Source organism: Melanerpes formicivorus, unplaced genomic scaffold (genome assembly GCF_026170545.1).
Source record: "Melanerpes formicivorus ecotype bairdi unplaced genomic scaffold, bMelFor1.0.p_v2 SCAF_28, whole genome shotgun sequence".
Taxonomy (NCBI): Eukaryota; Metazoa; Chordata; class Aves; order Piciformes; family Picidae; genus Melanerpes; species Melanerpes formicivorus.
The window spans coordinates 1,763,324-1,787,674 of NW_027142380.1; the positions used below are offsets into that span (position 1 = coordinate 1,763,324).

The following is a 24,351-nucleotide window of genomic DNA, read 5'->3' on the forward strand; positions in this document are numbered from 1 at the left end:
TTTTTACCAGTCTAAGACATTTATGCATCTTATACATAACTAAAAATATATGCAAAAATCTCCTGGTTTTTGTTTAGTTTTGACTGTTTTTGTTAATCAGAACTATTTTACTTATTTTCCAGGAGGAAGACAATTTATGCTCACATGCCATTATTTAAATTGTAGGTTGAGATATGTATCTTATTGGATATAGTTCCAGAGCATTAGGAAGAAATTCTTCATAGAGAGGGTGATTGCCCATTGGAATGGGCTGCCTGGGGAGGTGGTGGAGTCACCATCACTGGAGGTGTTTAGGAGGAGACTTGATGGGGTGCTTGGTGCCATGGTTTAGTTGATTAGATGGTGTTGGATGATGGGTTGGACACGATTGGAAGGTCTCTTCCAATCTGGTCTATTCCATTCCATTCCATTCCATTCCATTCCATTCCATTCCATTCCATTCCATTCCATTCCATTCCATTCCATTCCATTCCACATATCTATCTGTTGCACACAAAGGTAATGTGTTTGAATTCCAAAGGAAGCTTTAGTACAATGACCATGAGAAACAGTAATAGTGTTAAAACCCGTTGCAATATAGCTTACTTCCAGCATGTAAGATTAATATATGTTGTTAAAAAGCACTGAAAGATTCAGCATAACTTAGTCAAATAAATATTTTGTCACGTAAGTGAACTGGGAAATGTTATTGTTGAGCTAAAGAATGTTGGTAGTTTTGCAAAGATACCCTAAACTCTGCTAAAGTAGATACTGTTAAGTCAGCAGTCTATGTTCAGATATCAGGGCTTTTCCTTCCTGTGTTTTCAGTGCTTTAAATAAAACTGTTTTCTAGTTTACTGTAATCTGAATATTAAATGTTTATCCAGACTATCAGTATAAAGTTGACTTCAAGAACTAAGACAGAACGTAGTTTCATAGTTTCATTCAGGGCTGGAAGGGACCACAAGGATCATCTAGTTCCAACCCCCCTGCCACAGGCAGGGACACCCCACACTAGATCAGGCTGGCCAGAGCCTCATCCAGCCTGCTCTTAAACACCCCCAGGGACGGGGCCTCGACCACCTCCCTGGACAACACATTCCAGGGTTTCACCACTCTCATGGTGAAGAACCTCCTCCTCACATCTAGCCTGAATCTCCCCACCTCCAGCTTCATTCCATTCCCCCTAGTCCTATCACTACCTGAGATCTTGAGAAGTCCTTCCCCAGCCTTCCTGTAGGCCCCCTTCAGATACTGAAAGGCCACAATAAGGTCACCTTGGAGCCTTCTCTTCTGCAGACTGAACAGCCCCAACTCCTTCAGTCTGTCCTCATAGGAGAGGTGCTCCAGCCCTCTGATCATCCTTGTGGCCCTTCTCTGGACACGTTCCAGCACCTCCACATCCCTCTTGTAATAGGGGCTCCAGAACTGGACACAGTACTCCAGGTGGGGTCTGACCAGGGCTGAGTAGAGGGGGAAGATCACCTCCCTCGACCTGCTGGCCACACTTCTCCTGATGCAGCCCAGGATCTGATTGGCTTTGCGGGCTGCAAGTGCACACTGAGAGCTCATGTTGAGCTTTTTGTCCACCAGCACCCCCAAGTCTCTCTCCTCAGGGCTGCTTTCCAGCCAGTCACTGCCCAGCCTGTATTTGTGCCTGGGATTGCCTCGACCCAGATGCAGGACCCTGCACTTGCTCTTGTTGAACTTCATGAGGTTGGCTTGTGCCCACCTCTCCAGCCTGTCAAGGTCCCTCTGGATGGCCTCCCTTCCCTCCAGCGTGTCTGCTGCACCACACAGCTTGGTGTCATCAGCAAACTTGCTGATGTACCTCCACAACGTACCTCCACAAGGAGGTACCTCCACAAGGAGGACGAATATGGGCAAAATATGATTGCTAAGTAATTTGTTGGTTCAGTGACTTCTTTCACATGAAAGAAAGGCTTACCTATGAATTACCAATGTAGTAGTTACACTGAAAAAAAATAATCATAATTTGTTAGCATGTGGTAGATTCGTTGAATGTAATTATCTTCTAGCTTCCTAAGTCTAATGCATTGCCAGCTGCAGTGCTGAAACTATTTAATGCAGTTTGCATCCAAAGGTAATGAATGAAAGGCTGGTCCCTAGCACACTTCTGACATAGTCAAAGATAATTTTTAGTTTATATATCACCTTAAATCTTTTTAAAGAAGTCAGGGAGACAGAAGCAGAAGTACTTGGTTACTCCTCTCTCTTCCTGTGCTTGGCACTGGATCTCTGGGGCAGGATGATAGATTGAAGGCTAGCTACTGTCTTCAAAAATGGCTTAAGCAACAGCAAAGTTTGGTGACCAATTTAGCTTTGATTAATGTAAACATTTAGTTTGCTTTACAGTTCATCATTTAAGTGTGCCACATGCACTGTGTTTTGAAAGACACTTTTATCTTCATTCATTTACCGTAGCCCAGCCTTTACCTGTTTGGTACCTCTTCAGAATTTTCTGTTTGTTATTTTTATGCTGCTTTGGAGACAGATCTTTATAAAGGACTTTAACAGCTCCTCACTCCCCACTCCCCCCATCAGCAAATTTGGTTTTGCAGAAATACAGAATACAGAGTAGTTAATTTCATTCCGTCTATTCCATCTATTATGCAACTCATTTGCATTTTACTTCTCAGCTATGAGCAACAGATCAGAATGCTAAGAAAAACATTTTATAATTAAAAAGTATGTTAGAATGTTCTCAAAGGTGGAAACTTTTAGCAGTTACTGTAATGACACAATGCAACTATTCAGTGCATTGGCAATTTGGTGACTTTCCATTTATAGTATCAGCTGATACATTTGTTAAAAACATTTCTTTCCTTTCATTAATTTTATTGCTGAAAGATTTCCACGTTGCAAAAGGTGCTGATGCTGACACAGCTCAGACAGGATATAAAGCAGAAATACCAATCGTCAAGTGACATTAAAAGGCTGAAATTTCCTAATTCACTTCTGACAGTCTTGGTGAGCAAAACATTCCCTGCTTAGAGTTTAGAAAGCACAATGAAGCTGTATGTACTGCACCCTTGCTCAACCGTAACGGACTTCAATCTCACTCAAATCCATGATGCAGGCTTCCCTAAGATCTTTTGCTGTAATGAAGCACAATACTCTCATCTCCCTGTTAGCACAGGGGCTGACAGACAGCTAGGTTTCTTTTGTCTACTTGTTACAGAGGGCATACCTGCATTTTTGCTCCTGTATCCTGTTAGACACAGAAACCTGACAAAGACAAATCAACTTGTAGGTATATCTGGAAAAGATGATTTATCCTCTCTGTCTAGCTTGGAGACAGAATCTCAACGTAGGAGTTTTAGGAGGAAGACTATCAAGAATTACATGTACAAAGTGGCCTACCTCTTCACTGCTGTCAGTTCCTTCAAAGTTATCCTCAATTTGGGTTTTTCCATGTATTCCATTACTGTCTTGCTTCAAATCCAAAGGGAAAATACAAGATTCTGGTGACATACTGGGAGACATCTCATGAGGAGCTGATGGAGGCCTTGATGAAAATGTGAAAATCTCTTTATTATTCACTTGGTGATCACCTGTTTCATTGCTGCGATCTTCAACAGAGGTATTCTGTGGTGAAGTTAAATTACAGCAGGCTGAATCTTCAGTAGCTATAAACTGCTCACTCCAATCCATCTGAATACTCTTCATGAAACTTTCTGGTAACAGGCATTCATCTGAAATGTACAATATTGATTTTAATGCCAAATATGTAAAGTGTATGTTACCCTGATCTTTGTTCTGGAAGTTGTACAGCAAAGTAACTTTTTCTAATGTAAAAACACCCTGGTAAACAGATTTATACAGTTGGAAGAGTGATAAGGATGTGTGGAGGCAACAAAAAGATGTGGTTGCTTTTCTAAGTGAAGTAAGGTCAATCAAAATCACAGTATCACAGTATCACAGTATAACTTAGGTTGGAAAGGACCTCGAGGATCATCGAGTCCAACCTATCAACACAGACCCCATGACTAGACCATGGCACCAAGAGCCACATCCAATCTCCTCTTGAATGCCTCCAGGGATGGTGACTCCACCACCTCCCTGGGCAACCCGTTCCAATGACGAATGACTCACTCGGTGAAGAACCTCACCTCGAATCTAAACCTCCCCTGGCACAGCTTGAGACTGTGTCCCCTTGTTCTGGTGCTGGTTGCCTGGGAGAAGAGACCAACCCCTTTCTGGCCATAACCACCCCTCAGGTAGTTGTAGAGGGCAATGAGGTCACCCCTGAGCCTCCTCTTCTAAATATTTCCAGATCACAATTCTACGACTCCATGAGCTATGATATATGAAATGCAAGCCTGCAATTTGCAAATCTGAAACTATTTAGCTCTTGAGGTTTGATACTGTTCAACTAGATTTCATTCTAGGAAAAGATAATTTTATCTTTTTCTATTGGCATATTTTGTGGCTGACATTTTAAAAAACAACCACACAGAGCTGGTGAAAAGTTCACAATATTATTATTTGCTGCTTCTTTACTGCTGAACTTCTACTCTTTATGTCCAGAACTCATGTTTAAATCTCAATTTCCAATTACAGTGCTGATGAAAACGTGTCACATGAAATATGTATGAAGATAACGCTTTCACCAAGTTTCCCTGAATGCAGGCAGTACCAACCTGCCAATTTTAAAACAAACAATAAACTACAGAAATAGATTTAAAGACTGACTACGCCAGATAATAGGTGACTTTTACACTTTTATTGTTAACTTGTATTTTACTGTTTGGAATTATGGCATATTAAAAAAAAATTGTCAATTTGATTGATTAAACCCAATCTCAAACAACATCTGAGAAAAGGAGAGTTGCTCAAGTATGCAGTACTCCCTTATCTTCATTAAAGGTAGTGTCGTGTGGATTATTCACTAGATCTTGGAACTTTCTGGCTCCATAAAACAAAGTTACCACCAACCATATAAAAAAGCCTCAATAATAATAAAAAATACTGAAAATGTAATAATAAAGTAGCACTGCAATAATAAAATACTTGCTATCACAAAAGACAGCAGGTTTACTATGATATTCTAATCTTTATAGTTTTGTTAAGAGATAATTATTACTTCTGGCAGATTCAGTGGCTTTGGAGGGGGAAAAAAAGTCTGAACCATCATAAATGAAGGCAAAAGAAAGAAGAATGAGGTGCCAGAAGAAACAGCTGTCTTCTTATTGGGTTGTTCCAGTTCACTGAAGACAGCTAGTGAAGCTACCAAACTTCAGTTAATACCCTGAAAAGTAGCTTGAACTAGGAACCAGTGAGAACCAGGGACTTAATGCATCTTGCACATTGAGGGTTTGCACTTCCTTCTTCCAGATGAGACTATTTTTCAGACTACATGAAGACCATCTATAATCAGAAATCCCAAGGGGTTTTTTAGATTAGATAATCATGCTGGCTTAAAACAATTTATTTAGATAATTTTCTATTGTACATAAAGTAGATTTTGTAAATATACAGAAATCACTTGCTTTTAATTACTAACAGGATTGAAAGATGAACTGATAAGTAATGCCATTTGTTTACAAATATTTTGGACTGTTTTTTCAAGAGTCTCAAGAAATGAGTGAGACTATTCAAAACTTAAGGACCACCCTTCATTTGAGTAAACTCAAGACCTTGCATTCTGGCCAACAACAAGCTTTAGCAGAATTCTCCTGTCTTTGATTACTCAAGATTATGTCATGCTCCTCTGACTAAACGTTTTTCTTAGTCAGGAAATTAGAATTACATTTGAAAGGTTGTACATAAATAAAACAAATGAAATCATAAGAGGAAACAATCCTGAACTCAATTTTCACTGTTTTTATGCTTTCCCTATATTTTAGTATCTCCATAAGCTGCTTTTAGGTAATCATTTACTCTACAAAAATTAAACAAAAGAGGGCTCTTCTCTTGAGCTTTTAACATGAAGCTGAATACAGTATTAACATGGTCAAGAGAAATGACTCAGGGACATTTGTGCCCAGCTGATTTTGTAACCAAACAGGATTAAAAATCTCTCCTGCACTAAATCAGTATTTTAAACACTCAATCATTTGTCCACTAGAAGTATGACCCACCAAACCTGAAATTGTTTTGAATGTCTTTGGCCCTGCAGTCCCAGAAATCACTGTGCAGAAGTGCCGCAAAAGTATTACTTACTCTCCAATGACAATTAGCTGGATAACTGTATATAAAGAGATCTTTCCCCAATCTATTCTTGATGCTAAATCTAAAATGGTCTTTTTTTTTTTTGTAAGGCAGTGATATTAAACTTTTCAACCTGCTGCAGTTTTCAAAACAAAAAATATCATCAAAACTTAACCAGCTAAGAAAACTTTTGGTCTTTTTGCAGTTTTCCTTGTTTCAGCAGTTTGCAGTCTTCTGACCCATGTGGCACCCACCCTTCTGCAAATTAATTTAGGCATGTTACACAAGGTTTCAATAACAGTGGCTTGACTAAGGCCAAGACCTATATAACATGCAATGGTTTAGTAGTCACAAGATCATTTACCCCATCATGAAGTTTGATTTGACAGGTATCATATTGTCTTTGAAATTTTCAGTATGCAGTAACAGTTCAGGCCTTTGTAGCAAGCCTTCTGTGGTATGGTTATACATTAAGTGTACCATCAAAAAGGGATATGTGTGGCATTGCCACAGACATCCAAAATGATGTGAGTGAAGTAATGCCTTTACCCAGATCTAAAATACCCCAGAAATATAAAGAACTGCTTTAAAAGATTTAGTGCCTGCATAATATTTAGCTTGAATACTAAATTTTTAGTCTAACCTTCTCTGTAAAGAGCATCTGTTTCCAGAGATGTTGAAGAAATATACTTGGTTTAATAAGATAAATGCAAATATTGGTTTGTATACCACAGTACTTAATGAAATATGCAAAGGAGGGCAGAAAAGTCTGGAAGGCTTTAAGATAACATTTTGTGTTGGCTACAGAGCTCGGCAAGTTCCATAACCCATAGTAAGTGTAGCATTTTGCTCATAGTCTACAAGTGAAAGATTGGGGTGTTTTGGACCAAACCAAATCCCATTATCTCTCCACCACAAACTCTGCTGGAATTTCTTTTCAACTCAGCATTTGTATGTCAATTGTAATGAACGAACTGGAGTCCCCTCTTCGTCAAATATGCAAATTTCTGTGTAATCACAACATTGCAGCAAAGAAGATAAACGCAAGAATGATCACCTGAACATCTAATTAGGCTCTCTACACAATCAGACTTATGCTGAAGCTTCTAATTGCAGCTAACATTTTAATGAAGGTTTCAGCATGGCACAAATAAGATTGGAAAACTATAAACAGTGCTCACTCATTGTATTTTTCCATTGCTTGGAAACCATTTACCTTGATAAAGGTACTGCACACTTGCTACAGAAGACATGCTGATTTGTGGTCTATAACAAATCTATTACTATAAATAGGAGTCACTAACCTTTAAGGTACTAATAACAATTGCTTATGAAAGCTCCCCTCCCTCCATGAAGTGTAAACTCATTTTCACTCAAGCTAACAGCAGAAAAGTGCAGCACTGCCCCAAGATCACCACAGGACATGGTTGCACAGCACTCAAGAATACAATAAGAGGTATATTATAGGTCTTGTTCATCCAGCTTGTTTGAACCACACTATAAACAGGGAGTCAGAAGTCATAAAAGCTTGAATTTGCTTGGGGAATGTGGAACAAGAAACACTGTGATATCTGCCTCAAAATTCAGGAAACAGGACATAATTAAAAGTTCTCTGGAAGACTCTACTTGCCTTAGCATCTTGCACCTTTTTAATCTGAATTATGAAACCCAGAATATCATCTATAGATAACTGGCATTGTCATAGCATATAATTGCTTCTGAACATCCCAAGGATTAAACAAAATGGAAATAACTCACAATGTGAACTAAAATGTCTTTGATCAGTTTTGAGTAGATTTGAGTAGTCTGCCCACTTTACAAGTTGGTGGCTATGCCTTTTAATAGAAAGTCACACTACTTGTTGATAGAGACAAGGGCTATTTTTGCCTCAATAATGTCCTTTCCAAACACAAAGCAAGCTGACTGGTGCAGTCTGACAAAAAACATCCACACCTTCTTCAGATAGGTGTGAAAGGGAAAAAAGCAATAATCATAAGCTGAGAATATTCTTTCTGTGAATAAGAAGAAAAAAGAACATTCACAATGGAACTTTAAAACCAAAACAAATGAAAACTGATATTACACTGGCCCCATAATTAATATCCTAAAGTCTTATCTGGGACAAGTAAAATTTCTTGTGTATTTGATGTTTGGAGTCTTTAGCATTGAATTTAATAGGGATTTGAAGAATAAATTATTTTTAGTTCTTTGCCTTTAATCATGAAGCATGGAATTTATCTTTTTTTTATTCATTCACTGCTCTGGTACTCTGCTTAATCCTGCCAATCTTTATCACTGCTCAAAAGCAATTCTGTCACAGGGTGTTTGATTTCCATAATCCCCCCCCAACACAGACATTTTTATTTTATGTGAACTGCTTTTGGGTCCTTTGAAATTTACAAAAGACAGTCCTCTATGCCACACATAACATAAAATGAGCACCATACCACTGTTTATCTCCCATGTGTCATTGGCTGTATTTTCTGGAGATAATCTTCTATGACTGTTCTTGCCTGCTGATGGGCCTTGTGGTGAGAGGAGTTGAAGGTACGCTCTTTCACTCTCAGAAGTTTTCTCAGTCAGTATTGCAAGGTCTGAAATACAACACAGAAGCTTATGAAATGCCTGTTAATGGTCACATTGTATACCTTTCTTACTTCAGGCATGGAAAAAAGCCTACAGAGCGTAGTCCTGGCATACAAATATCTTTCAGGAAGTACAGGAATCTTGTAGGGCAGCAGGAACTGATAGTCACAAGAAAGTAAAAATGTAACACTAGGTATGGAAGAAGGGCAAACCATAGACACTATAAAAAGCAGGCTTGCAAAACTCTGCAAAATCATCAAGAACCACTGCAGTAGCCCAGTTATATGCACAGTATGAGGGAAAGTGTAACACATGTATAATCTGTGGCTAGTGCCAGCAGGTGGTGATCCCTGGCTCAAACACAATACAAACACCTGCAAAGGGAACAAGCATTTATTCAATCTCATCCAAGAGAATAAGCCATGATTTAATATAAATGTTTTCAGTAACTAACAAGGAAGATAAAGGATTAGAAAACCAGAATAAAATCTCACATTCTGAAGACAGAATAATGAAAAGAGCAGGGCACTTTGTGAATTCTACATATGCTTTACTTTATGCTCTTACCATTTAGAGGTAGATCTCTAATTGTTTTATGAGTATTTCTTTTGACTGCCTCATCAAAAGAATCTCTGCATGGTGAGAATGATAGCTCCAATCTCTCAACATTTTGTATGGATTCAGTTTCCTTTCTTGAACTCTGAAGTCTGCACGTTCTATTATCTTTGCTACCCCAGGTCTTTGTTACCTTGAAAGACATTATTTTCTTACATTATTTTCTTAATGAAAGACAAAACCACAGCAGCTTTCAAAACACTCAAAGGCAAACATGCTTTTTGAAGTAAGCTTGTTTCTCAAATGAATGTTTCCAAATTTGTTCTTTTAAAAACATGGTCCTTTCAGGAAACCTTATTGTAGGTAGAGGTCTGTGTGTTATCTTCAGGCTTCACAGATTAGTATCAGGCAGGGTTGTTTGGTTTTGGTATGTTGTGTTTGGTTGGTTTTTTTTTTCAACTGAGTGAAAGGAAAGCAAGGCAAAGAAAAACATTAAAATTCACTATCTGGATAAAAAGAATGCATCTTGTGGCTAGTCTACACCTCAGAAAGGAGTCTTTACTTCTCTGGAGAAAGGAATCACATTTTCTATCTCGGCTTTCAGCTGACTTCCCGGAGAAGGGTCTAATTCCTTTGGCTGGATCCTTTATTCCTGGTGTTAAGCTGGAAATTACAGAACCGACCAGATTCCTAAAACCTGCATATTGTTTGCTGACAGAGTGAGACCAGCTGTTTTCTCTGGCATTGTAACTGACTACATCTCATGAGCTACTGTATGGCTGACTATCATCCACTTAGAGCATATCAAAATGCAGAGTTTCTGCATTTTCCCATCATAAGAAAAAATATTTACACAGAGAAAAATTTTAGCAGTGTAGAACAAAAAATTCAGAAAAATAACAATGATAAGAAATCACAGAGTAATTTCAGTATGAAAAAACCTCTGTAGGCCTAACACTGGAATTAGATCAGCCTGTTCCAGTCAAGTTTTGTTATCTTTGAAAGTTTTGAAATGTCAGAATCTCTGACTCTGTTGCAGTACTCAACTACTTTATTGGTATACCCAGTCAGTTTCCCTGCAATTTGGGCCTGCAGCCTCTTCCTTGTCACTGCACCTCTTAGAAGAATCTGGGACTGTGACCTTCACAACCCTGCATTAGTTGAAGCAGCTAGATTCTTCCTTAGCCTTCTACAGGTTGAACAAACCCATGCCATCTGTGGAAGCCACCAGGGCATTTTACTTGCCCTCCACTGGATGTTATGACATCTCTTGCACTGTGTTCACAACCAAACAGTATTCCAGACACAGCCTCACATCGCTGCTGAAAAAAAACCCTGTAGTGTAGCTTCTCTGTCCATCTCTTCCCTTTTAGTGCCAGCAGTTTTGTTGTAATTTAAGCCTTCTTACCTTTCCAGATACCTTTGCACTGACTCTTCTACTTGTAGATGGAGGTGTCCCAAGGATCTTTGATCCAAATGCAGTATGTGATACAACCTGAGCTTTACTGCTGTATATATTGCCTTGTCCCCTACTAACTGGACTACCTAAGGAAAAGAAAAAAATATTTACATTACTTAAAAGAAGTAAATGTTAATAGCTTGTCCAAATCAATAGAAATAAAAGAATATTGATTGCTAAACATCATACAGTTTCTGTCCCCTTACAGCAAATCCTCAGGACTATGTAGGAATAGCAAACACACATTTTATAAAAGTGTGTCAACACACAAGCAAGAAAATTCTGGCTTATTATACAGACATATTTTTAATCTCCTTGCTTTAAAGACTTATTTATAAAGAGGCTATTTATAAACAAAGAAGGAAAAAAAAAGGGTGTGCATGATTTCTTTAGAACTTCAATCAAAACCTAAGCTCTGACAGGAAGACTAACTAACTCTAATTAATAAATAACAGAATAAATAAATAATAGCGAAGAAAACTGAGGCAAAGTCATCAAGGCATCACTCACAGCTCAGAGGAGAACTATTTATGTGCAGCTTACTTTCTGAAATTACTGAATCTATTACCAGGGCTGAGCCCTAATACTGCAAACATACTCTACTCCTGTTTAAATGTTCTATGCCCTTCATTATTTATTTTCTTACTGTTTAAAAGGCACAGAAAATGCCAACCAGTCTGAATGAGAAACAAAATCTAAACATGGAATGCAGGTGAGTGTTCTGAAAAAAAATCAAGAGAGATGGTTATGTATTATTACCAGGACTACCCATTTTCCTCTTTTTTAATTCACTTAGATTGTCAGTGAATTTGCCTTTTCAGAGCTGATAAAAAAGTGTCTCTTCACATTAATTTATAGGTAAAATTTACAATGTCAGAGGACTTTTTTCTTGCGGCAATTTCAGTGTAAAAAACTCACTTCAGAGTTCTGATACCTTCATAAAACAATAAAGTAGAAATAAAACATATTGCTGAGTCTCCTAAGCAATTTTTTTGTGGAATTATTTAATCTAATTTCAAGACTAGCTTTATTTCCAGTGTCATCAAAGAAATGAAAAAAGACCACGCATGAGCCACCAAATACCATTATTTACTGTACTAATAAGCAGAAAAGAAGCCACTTTCTGCCATTACATTCTTCCCTTTTTCCTGATGTGGCATTTGGTTGCTGCTAACAGCTGCCATTTCACAAGATTAGATGACCTGTCTTGGTTTAACATCAATTTCTTTAATTTGCTGACTACCTTGGGATGTTGTTAGCTCCAATTATAAAAGCTGATTTGCATGAAAATCTCTCTTTATGAACACATTAATTGACTGCAATTAATTACCTACATCTACACATAACAGTGTGTTGATAGCATAATGAAATAATATGTTTAGTTAAAAATGGATGATACTAAAACTAATTTGGGCTTTTGATTATCAAATAAACAAAAAGTTTTGCACAGAGAAAGAACATTTTCCAACTGAAACGTCCCCAAACTTATCAAAGTCCCCATTCTCAAGAAAGCAAATTTGAATAGCATGTCTGGAACAACACATGCTGTGTTCATAGAATGGGATTAACAATAAAGGTTAAGCCTTAAACAGAATGCATTTCACTTTCATGCAGGTCAGGGATCTTACAATTTATTATTTTACTATGTATACTTAGGGGCTATATATCTTTGCAGCCCAGATGGTAAACCCTCAGCCTTGTTTTAAATGGACTTTAGTTTTTCTGTTTCAATGTATCATTCACACTACTGTGCTCATTTAAGTTTAACAGTACATTTTATTTTGAAAAACAGCCATGATGTGTTGACTTTTGAATACAGTCACTGAGAAATGGAATTCCAGAGTTTCCTCTGCTAATTCAAAAGCAAACTTATGATTAAACTTCATAAGAAAACTCTAGCTTGACTACCTGTAGAGCACCTCAAGTACTGTGTCCAGTTCTGGGCCCCTCAGTTTAGGAAGGAGGTTGACTTGCTGGAACGAGTCCAGAGAAGGGCAACGAAGTTGGTGAGGGGTTTGGAACACAAGCCCTATGAGGAGAGGCTGAGGGAGCTGGGATTGCTTAGCCTAGAGAAGAGGAGACTCAGGGGTGACCTTCTTGCTCTCTACAACTACCTGAAGGGAGATTGTAGGCAGGCGGAGGTTGGTCTCTTCTCCCAGGCAACCAGCACCAGAACAAGAGGACACAGTTTCAGGCTGCACCAGGGGAGGTTTAGGCTGGATGTTAGGAAGAAGTTCTGTACAGAGAGAGTGATTGCCCATTGGAATGGGCTGCCCAAGAGGTGGTTGAGTCACCATCATTGGAGGTGTTCAGAAGGAGACTTGACGGGGTGCTTGGTGCCATGGTTTGATTGATTAGGTGGGTATGTTCTTCCAACCTGGTCTATTCTATTCTATTCTATTCTATTCTATTCTATTCTATTCTATTCTATTCTATTCTATTCTATTCTATTCTATTCTATTCTATTCTATTCTATTCTATTCTATACATTTAAAAAAAATATTTGTCTTTTAATACTATAAAATGATATTTGCATGTGAAAAATAAAGTTAATATAATTTAAACAAGTAAATGTATAAAGTGTCTTACTCTAAGCAAAAATTTAAATCCCCTTCTATAGATTTTGATTGCTGTCGTACAAAGACTGCCGTGGTAATAAGACTGCTTTTGCTTATGAGGTGTATCAAACCCCAGCCAAAGTTAACTAGTCAAAAAAGCATTGCCAAGGCATCTTAGTGAAGATGATATCTTTAGCAGTTGTGTTTTCCATATTCTAGTAAGAGCAGAACTAAAGGAGCTTAAAAAGCATTTTCTTAAAGTTATTCTCAAAAGAGACAATTTTATTCAGAGTTCATTTTTCTTTAGAGTTTCATGAGATGCTACACCTGAAATACGAATGTTGTCTGTAATAGTCTAGTCTATTACAATACCAAATTTCACAGTTATCATTCTCTAACTTCTCTTATTCCTTTGGTCAATACTTTGCACACGTACTTGCAGAGCATTTTAACAGAAATGATGGAAATGATTATTAACTGAAATCAAACAATAAAGATGAGAATCCTCAAGACTGAAAAAGTACTGAAAACATTAGAAAAAAAAGTCTTCCTTGTCCACAGCAACACTTCTAACACTTCCTACACTGATTAAGTTGTATTGGAAAGGGATTCTTTATCTAATTTGCTTGCTCTGACCCGCTTCTAAGCTTCTTCACACCTACTTCCTTCTCAAAAGATGTTCTAATACCCTGCTTTAGTATGACACATCAATGGCTCATAAAAGGTGGTATAGAGTAAGGGGAAAACAAAAAGTGGAAGACATTTCAGTTATTAGATGGGCCAGATTAAAGGCTGGGTAACAACAAAACAGGAGAGGAAAGAACATGCCTGTAGAGAGAGATTTCACCTGTGTATTTTTCTAAGCTTTAGCAGCAAAACGTTTATGTCTTTTTAAAGTTTGGGCTGAAAGTAACAATCAATTCAACGTTTTAAAAGGGAGAAACCTCTCAGTTCTCAATGAAGGACACGAATCAGAGCATGGATAATATTCTCACTCTAAAATCCGTTATAACCCTCACATATTCCAGGGTATTTACTGTTGCAAGAATAACTTTTTGGAAAAAAAAGTACAGAGATTAGTTATGTGCAACTGGATTAACAGAGACAGTAATATCCCAGTAGTGAGGAAACTGTATTTTGTCATGTTTAGAATTCTCATCAATGAAATGTACTAGTGAAAAATATGGGTTTTTTTTGACATTGATTTGCTTCCTCAGTGAAAATGTAGCTGTTGTCTTCAAAACTCAATGACTGATTTAAAAGAATCTGATTTTGTTCAACTACAAAAAAAAACCTGTCAATAGCTGAAAATTTTATTTCATTCTTTACAGAGTCATCTTAAGACCACTACTATTTATGAACAATTTCATTACCGAGTTCCATTAATGCACAAAATCTATGTATCTTACTCTATTGCTATCATCTAATGGTGATCTATTTCATTACAAAATCATTTTAAAGAGATATCCATTATTTTGAATCAAAACATTAAGGACTGTAAAGACATTTGCCTTAATGAAATCACGCTATTGACTTTACTGCAGGTAGTAAGCAATGCAGTTTTAAACCAAAATAGCAGCTTTACTAAAAAAGCTATTGTATAACTCAAGTCTGGTTAAGCAATTCAGATCTTGGCATTTGCTTCTATAGTTCATCTTCTACTGATTCTTGGCATACAGATTTTATGCAGACAGACATGCCAACTTAAATACAAAAACACGGGAAGTGCCCTTCTACAACAGGCCAATAATCTGTTCAAAATCCAGCTTCAAACAATGGCCAAATCCAAATGCTTCCAAAAATGGCCCAAGATAATTTCAGTAGGGATTTATGAAATAATCTGCCTTCTACACAGTTCTCAGAAGAAGGTTTGAAACACCTAGAAGTACAAGACTAAATTTTCCCTTCATATTTTCACTGGTGCTAAATACTATGATATGGATATTACTCTTACTCACACAGTATCACAATACCACAGTATCACCAAGGTTGGAAGAGACCTCAAAGACCATCGAGTCCAACCTGTCACCACAGACCTCATGACTAGACCATGGCACCAAGAGCCACGTCCAATCCCCTCTTGAACACCTCCAGGGATGGTGACTCCACCTCCTCCCTGGGCAGCCCATTCCAATGACGAATGACTCTCTCTGTAAAGAACTTTCTCCTCACCTCGAGCCTAAACTTCCCCTGGTGCAGCTTGAGACTCTGTCCTCTTGTACTCATATAAAAAGCCAACTGATTTTAGAATCTTATTAATTCCTTCACTTCACTAGCTTATTGGAGTGGTAGATTCCATTTTTTAAGCCATATTCTGTGGATCCTGGTATTTTCTTTTATCAGTTTTTAATTTTTAAATGCATTTAAATAATGTCTTGTTTTTATGCCATGAGATAGAAAAACAGCCTTTTTTTCCCCAAATCACTAGTTCCTTTATAAACTATCTCAACTTTTAATGTTTGAGCATATCGTCACGGCAGTTTTTCATTCATGCCGCTTCTCTCTGAATCACTTAGCTGTCTGTAAAATCTGAGATGGTTTAGCTGATAATGTATTATTTCAGATAATAATGCAAACCTGATTTATTTAAAGGTTTGATATCTTTTCTATTTCATATTAATTTAATCTTCCTGCTAGCCAGTATCTTAGTTTTGAAAAAATGTAGCTACATATTAATCTGAGAATTCCACTGAGCTGTTATCTATGCTGATGACGACCCTTCTTCCTCGAGTCATTTAATTTTGACACTTTAAAGCTCAACTGTAGTTAACATTTGTCCCCCATACACAATCCTTTCCATTTATCAAAGCGAGATTTTACATGGTATCATGTTACACATTCATCTAGTACAGTGTTCTCTAACTCAGAATTTTTCAACACAGTGTCCACAAAAGAAATAAACCCAGAAAACAGAAATTCATTCAGCAAAATGTGATGTTTGCTGTATGTTTACCTGCTCTGTAGTTTTTCATGACAAAAGTACACAGGGCCTGCTCATCTTACAAGTTTAACTCTCTCTGAAGTCCTGCTCTTTACAAACCTAGTGTCTGTATCTGTGTCTAGTTCTGGGCTCCTCAATTTAAGAAGGACATTGAGATACTTGAACATGTCCAGAGAAGGGCAATGAGGGGGGTGAGAGGTCTCGAGCATGAGCCCTATGAGGAGAGGCTGAGGGAGCTGGGGTTGTTTAGCCTGGAAAAGAGGAGGCTCAGGGGAGACCTTATTGCTCTCTCCAGCTACCTGAAGGGAGGTTGTAGTCAGGTGGGGTTTGGTCTCCTCTCCCAGGCAACCAGCACCAGAACAAGAGGACACAGTCTCAAGCTGTGCCAGGGGAGGTTTAGGCTGGAGGTGAGGAGAAAGTTCTTCACAGAGAGAGTTGTTAGCCATTGGAATGTGCTGCCCAGGGAGGTGGTGGAGTCACTGTCCATGGAGGTGTTAAAAAAAGAATTGGATGTGGCACTTGAAGCCATGGTTTAGTTGTCATGAGGTGTTAGGTATTAGGTAAAAGGTTGGATTTGATGATCTCTCAGGTCTTTTCCAACCTGGCTGATTTTACGATTCTATGATATGAAAATTTGCTCCCACATTATTCACTTTTGAGGCCTCTTGCAGTCAGCCTTTAAGTAAAATTGATTTTAATAACATTTTAAAATTTGATCTTCTGTTTGCTTTCTGTCATTTAGTTTTTAATCTGTCAATAGTTTGTATTTTGGCACAGGAATGCCTAGCTTCTTTAATAAGTCTCTTCTATACAATGGTGTCAAAATCCACATGGTATATTTCATTATTTCTAGAGTACTTCTAGCTATTCAAGTAACACCAAGACACCAGTAGGACAAAATTCCTTTTTTCGGAGTATAAGATGAGGAGACTTTGTGGTCATATTGTTAGAGGTTTCATTAATAAAAACATACTCTAAAAAGAACTGTAGCAACTGAACAGCCACACTTCAAAATACATTTGGAAGACCTACCTCAATTATTGTTGTTATAAATCCCATGCTTGAATTAGAATCGTTCAGGATGCAGAGATCTCTGAATCCATACAGTCCATAGACAGATGTGTCTATGGGCTCACGATAACACAGCTATTCAAGAGCTGTCTTGTGTTATTTTAAGACTCTGTGACTCTTAATATGCACTTTTACACAAGAAATTCCAATATTTTTATGGATACTATATGGAAAACATTCATAGCATTTGAATACGAAGGAATACCTGTGTCTTGCACTGTTACTGGATTTTTCCTGGATTTCATTCCTGGCTTTTGAATTTTAGTCAAGTTCAGCAATTGTGTAACTTGTGGCACACCAGTATTTAGCTGGCAGGTTTGAGGAATAACATCTGTGGGGTCACACGTCACAAATGGGACACATACACCTACAATCAAAAAACCACAGGCTCTACTTCACTCAGATGACACAACGTAACTACATCCCACTTAAATTATTTGTATTTGAACTTCATGGGTTTAAACACTTCAATAGATTACAGTAATTTGAACTCTTTGCTCCAATCATTCACTTTTAAGGCAGTAAGAATGTAAATTTTTGAAACATATTGTGTATTTTTTTTTAGGCCAATATCTTTTGAATATATTTAAACTAAGAAATGTGCACCAAGGGCTGAAATGGCCATAGGAAATAAATTTCCTTGTCTGAGTACATGAACAAGCAAAACAGAATCACAGAATAAATGTTGTTCATTTTTATTACAACTTGGCTTTAATTCCAACACTGATGATATACTTATTTTCAGATAAAAAGAATACTTGAAAATACATTGATAACAGTGGGACTGAACTAGCAAATACAGAAATCCCATGAATGCAAAGAAAGAATCTGACAAGCTTTAATTCCAAATTTTGGACACCATTATACTTCCATGCTAAGCTAAGAGCTGTCCATCTATCCATCCTTGTGACACCAGGTACAAGCAGAGCATGTCTTTTCCAGCCTTAATGATTCCAGGTTTATCTGATTGTCTTTGCTTTGCCTTTGCTAAGCAATACATGAAGAAAGGTATCTAGGGTCAGAACCATGCTTGATGTTCTGATGCAAATTCATTCCAAATTTATAAGACTGGTAATGAACATTAACCTCTTTGCCAAGGATAAGTAGAGGAAAGCATATCTCCAAAATCAAACACAAAAGATGGATCAAGTAAAGAGAACCTAATAGAAAAATTCAAAAGTCCCATGTCATATTTCAGCACTAGACACAGTTTTTCAACCATGTTTTCATTAAGTCAGTATATTATTCATTAATGTAGGAAAACGCTCAGTGATAAAAACACCCATATGTGACTTTGAGATTACTATGGAAACCACAAACTATGTATATGTCAAGTTGTATGCTTCAATATCATGGGACAGAGAAGATGAACTCTTTCCTCTTTCATCTCAATGATCTCATACAGAAATAATAACTACCTGTATGTGGTTTCTCCTTTCTACTTGCTGTGATTTTAAGAACATAAACCACACTGTGTATGGACTACTAAGGACAATACACACATTGCACATTGAAATCATTACTTCCACCACCTAAGAGATTCAAGCAGAGAATTCAACCCTCATTTCAAGTTGCAATGTCATTGCATTTGGTGGAGCTCCACTAATTGATCCAATCATCTGAGAGGAAAAAAAAAGCTTTATCAAATCACAACAGTTAACTGAAAGTTAATTAATAATAACAAAACCCAACTGTTGTTTCCCTGTAATTGGGTATGAAGTACAGAGTTATTTTAATGCAGACAAGTCTTGAGCTGTAACATAATTTTAAGACTTGCCTAGATAAGGAAATTTGTGAGCATACAGAAAATACTAATGCCCACCAGCTGTGTAATAATCATAGAACTGATAATCCAGTAATTAAAAGTGCAATATTTTACCACGCATACAGTTTATTAAAGCTGTCTACTCATTATGTTAGCTACACTTTGGAATTTTGGGACTCATTTAGAACATTTATGCATCCTGAAAACACTATTTAGAATGGAGGACAGAAAAAAAATTGCATGAACCAAATTAAAGCCAGTGAGGCCTTAGCTGCAGTTTCTGATGAGAAAGTACCAGATTTTCTCTGTAGCAATTTTTTGAATTAACCTTTTTTTCTCCAACTTCACCAATAAAAAAGAGAAGTAATCTCAATGATCATATAATCACAGTTATTGGTATAGGTTTCCTAATGGAAAATACATTGTTATACTTACATTACAGCTAACTATTCCTTCTTCAGGAACCAGAACCCTTTTTTTTCAGATGCTTTCTTCAAAAGCAACAAAATGAAAACTTGGATGACACTGAAGCTGAACTATGCTTACATTTTTTTCTACAATAAGAAAGTGCCAGCTATGCTTTTTCAAATCCCCCTCTATTACTGCAAATATCAGTGAGGTCTGAAGTTGTCTCCCTTGGAAAATAATGATTCCAGATTATGAGACTAGTTTGGATGCTGCTAAACCTTTGGCCAGTATCCCGCCCTATTTCACATATAATCTCTCATTTTTCAGCTCACCACCAATATTACTTTCCCAATGAGCAAGGGTACTTTAGGATAAATGGATTAAAGATCACAGAGAGGTTTTTTGATGGTTTCATAGCTCTGCTTCTTTCTTTCTTGCTTGCTTTCTTGCTGTATTACTTTGGCTGCTGATTTCCAAAATTAAGAAAACAAACAGCAAGTGACCCAAGTTCAAGTATTCTTCTTTCCTTTCAGACATTTTCTTCTTGGACAAAACCTTATTTCTATCAGCATAAGATACCCTCATTAAACAAGCTTTCTACATGGTAAATCTAGCCAGAATTTCAACAACAAAATATTTCTAAGGAAGTAAATGGTTAAAACAGAAGTACATATATATCTAATTTGTCATCTAAAATCCAACCCTAGTAGACTACTTATGCTGTACTACCTCTACCTCATTTAATAAAATGATGTAATCTTTCAAATTGCTAATCTGAGGAATAAGAAGCTTTTGATTTCATACTATGATGAGTTATGATTAAGATTACATAATAATATAACATACCATCTTCCTCAGATGTATCATGAGGCTTGGATTTTAAAGTGAAGATCTTTCTCAGTTTACAGTTGGCTGAAACAGTAATTCCATCCAAAGACTGGAAAACAGCTCCTCTGAATATTTCACTGGTGAATGCTATCAAGTCAATACACATATTGCACCACTAGAAAAGAGAGACAATACTCTTTATTAAAAGCCAAACACTAATCATTGCAGAAGAGTATTAGTGTATAGTTCTCTATAAATGAAATCTCCATGGAGTATTAGCTTTTCACAGGCTGTACTTCACAATGCATAAAGTGTTTGTATTACAAAAGATAGTCCTGTATTTGTACTTACAACAATTATTTATACAAACAAATCAGTACATGTGACCCAGTGACTGCCAGCCCAAGTGAGCTCTGTTACCTAGCATATCCATATTGAATTTTGCAGCTAATTTAGGAGAAAATATATTGCTGGGTTTTACCATGGCCATTTACAGGTATCTATTTTGCAAGTGAAGCACATTACAATTCTGTTATCATCCTAGAAAAAAACCCCAGTTTCATATAAAACAGGTTAATATCACAAGCAGAAGAACTAACCGAACATTGTTTCCTTGTGGCGTTATGTTTTCCACTTAGAGTCTCTGATGTTTAAAACCACATAAACTCATAGTTCTGGTGTCCCTAACAATTCCCCTCATTCGTTCTGATTGGTTCCCTCTAGTGAGGGATGAGCTGAAGCTAATGCATCTTCTATTACCAGGAAATAAACAGAGATGGCCTTGAGCAGAAATGCAACCATTTTCAAGAAATTTGCCGAGCTAATATATTTGATATGACTAGTCATGTGTAAAATTTAGTTGACCAATGGGTTGAAGTTTTATTAAGGGAGAAGAATACTAAGACATTATGATTATGCATGCCTCATTTCCTTATAAAGCCAAGGTAAAAGTACTAGTTTCTAAATGCCAAACGGCATTTTCTTGAGAGAAATACAGGTGCACACACAACTGTTCAGCTTCCAAGTCTGATATTTTGGAAGGAAAGGAATGCTTTGAATACATTAAGCAACAGAATGGAAAATGCAGGATTTAATTACAATTGCTGAGGTTGAAAAAATAGCATCATTTATAAGAAGCCAGCATATGAAGATGTAAACTATATTCTCCTGATGGAACAAACAACGTATCATACCCTTACTCACAACAGATCATACTGATAATAACGCTCAGCTTGTGAATATAAGTGAAACTCTCCGTGCCATGTAAAAGATTCACCTAATCACTGAAAGCAGCACACTCCTTCAAGTAAAAGCAACAATAGAAAGGCAGAAAACCATTTATAAGAAGACAGAGAAATATTCAGATATGCTAAGAAATATAGACTTACCCTGTAAGGTTGGTCAAGCAGTAAGGTTATTAAAATGTTTTCTAATTAAAACTGATCAGAGCATTTAGATCTCTGATTAATGTTTTATTATCTAGATTAAAATACACAGCTGAAGTTCATATTCTAATTGAGTTTAACTTGGTGTACGTCAATGCATACTTTAATCTTGAACCACTGGTACTAGCCTGACATTGAGATGCACTGACTGAAATTATACTTAGAGAAAAATGGTTCCATTTCAGTGGCTCTTGAATTCAGGTGCACGATCTGATGCACACGAAATTGAAAAAAATATCCAACTGCTTCTTCCCACAAAGCAGAAAATTCCTGAAATCTAAAATTTTCACAGCTGCCTTCACCTAAACTTTCTTAGATGAAGTCATAACTTCAGAGGAGAAAAGTATGTTTTATTTTCATCAATTTGACATAAATATTGTTTTATACATGCCAGAATCTGAAATACTCTGAAGCATGTGAAAGTAGCCATCAGGCAGGGTGTACTTGCAGCTCCAGTGAATGTAATAACAGGTCGATGAAGGAGAAGGTACATATGAACAGCAGCGCTACAATGAAGAAGTATCAGTGACACAGAACTTTACAGGGGCTGAACAGACAGCAGTGGTGAAAGATAAACACATCATGAACAGCATTAATCTTGGAAAATGGGAATGCCCTCCTTATGTTAGAAAAAGGGTAGAACAGTAGCATTATTAAGTGGTTCTGATACAATCCAGGGACATACACACTTATCTTTAATCAGCAGGAACTGAATTCTAAACCAAACAGTAATTTCAACAGGTCTATAAACTGATAAAATGGTTCTGATATAAAAGCGTGCTCAAGCACAGTTCAAGGAATATTCTCAAGGTACCTACTATTTTGCGCTTGATCATAACCAGAGGAATTATTGCATGCAGAGGGGTTACAGACACCTTCTTGCGGACTGTTGATAAATACAATCTTCTTTTAATATTTCCTAAATCAGTTATTCTACAAGAAAAAAAAGCAGGAGAGAATGGAACAGATCTTTGTCAATTCAATAATCCAGTATCTTTGGGCAATCACCAAAAACCAATTCATATGCAGAACCTTTGTGTCAGTGACAGCAAATGTGGAATTTAAGAATTACTTCTTTTACAAGATGAGTAATGAGATTTCTTCCTCAAATTCAAACTCTGTGGCTATATTCCCCCATATATGAAAATCACTTTACATGCTAATTTTATTTCAACAGTCTACACTCTTTGCTAGATTTCCACAGCTCTTCAGACTATAAAAGAATTCAATTTGTACGAACTGAGAACCTGGTAGCCTTTAATAATCACACTTGTTTCTGCCCCTTAAGCTTATGTTGGCTTGGGACACATTGTCACCTGCTAACTAGAAAAACATTATTTACTTTCTTTTCCTAAAACCACCTCTGTCATTTTATACAGACTCTTTGTCACCTTAAAGACAGACACAAGGCATTTTCTGTCTCTTTTACTTCCTGAGCACTCATCAAATGTGAATTACAATACATAAGTTTATGGCTTACTGTTCAGGTCATCTCACAATGATAGCAAGGACACTGAATTTGAACATTTCTAATGGATTCAGACTACAGCCGTGATCACAAAGATTAGGTTTCCCTTCACTGATAAAGAGACTAATTTTTATGGTCTGTTTCCTTAAAGTCTTGCGACCAGCTGTACTGGTTTTGGTGGGAATAGAGTTAAATTTCTCCAGAGTAGCCTGCACAGTGCTGGTTTAGATTTGTGAACAAATGTTGATACCATAGGGGCATTTTAATTATAGCTGTGCACTGCTTACACTGAATCAAGCCCATTTCTGCTTCTCATCACTCTACCAGTGAGTAGGCTGAGAGTGCTCGAGCAGTTGGGAGTGGACACAGCTGGGACAGCTGCCCCAAACTGACCAAAGGGATATCCCATACTGTATAAAGTCATGCACAGCATATAAAGCTGGGAGAATAAAGGGGAAAAGTTCAGAGTTATTGTGTTTGTCTTCACATGTTGCTATAATGCATGGTGAAGCCCTGCTCTCCTAGCGATGGCTCAACACCTGCCTGTCAATGGGAAGTACCAGATGCATTATTTAGCTCTGTTTGTGTGTAGCTTTAGCTTTACCTGTTAAGCTGTCTTTATCTCAACCCTCAGTCTTTTGCACTTTTACCCTTGTAATTCTCTCCTCCATTCCACTGCAGGAAGAGTGAGAGAGCAGCTGTGTGTGGCCTAGCTCCCTACTGGGTTTAAACTGCAATGGCAGCACAACCTTGACATTTCCCAGCAGTCCTACCTCATCATACCAGAGAAGAGACATTAAAGGATGTATGAGGAAATGATGATTAATTTACCTTGAATATACCTATTTTTAACAGATGAGTATTTCTCTGTGATTAGCAGCCCCTCTGAGAAGATGACAAATAATGACAACAAACAACTCTGTCACCAATTAGTGTTGTTAGAAGTAATTACTTATCTTTAAATGCTAGGTTTTACTTCAAAATTGTGAGACTGCCCTGCAGATTTGGTTCTGTTACTGAAAACACTTTTTCATTAGTAAGGGCTACCTGCAACTTAACTAATGAAATGTTGGCACCCAAAATGTCCAGATAAGCAGTCTAAAATGTTCTCAGG

At 37.2% G+C, this 24,351-nt stretch overlaps 1 protein-coding gene across 1 annotated transcript in view; it reads right to left on the reverse strand.

Moving 5' to 3' along the window:
- CFAP20DC (CFAP20 domain containing) overlaps window positions 1-24,351 on the reverse strand; it is an 80,281-nt gene that overhangs the window by 37,340 nt on the left and 18,590 nt on the right. Inside the window, exons 6-12 of the mRNA XM_068154414.1 lie at window positions 22,588-22,702; window positions 20,343-20,499; window positions 17,529-17,690; window positions 10,703-10,839; window positions 9,307-9,487; window positions 8,601-8,747; window positions 3,364-3,695 (exon numbers count right to left, since the gene is read on the reverse strand). Coding sequence (XP_068010515.1) covers window positions 3,364-3,695; window positions 8,601-8,747; window positions 9,307-9,487; window positions 10,703-10,839; window positions 17,529-17,690; window positions 20,343-20,499; window positions 22,588-22,702 — 1,231 coding nt within the window. The remainder of the gene's footprint in view (window positions 1-3,363; window positions 3,696-8,600; window positions 8,748-9,306; window positions 9,488-10,702; window positions 10,840-17,528; window positions 17,691-20,342; window positions 20,500-22,587; window positions 22,703-24,351) is intronic.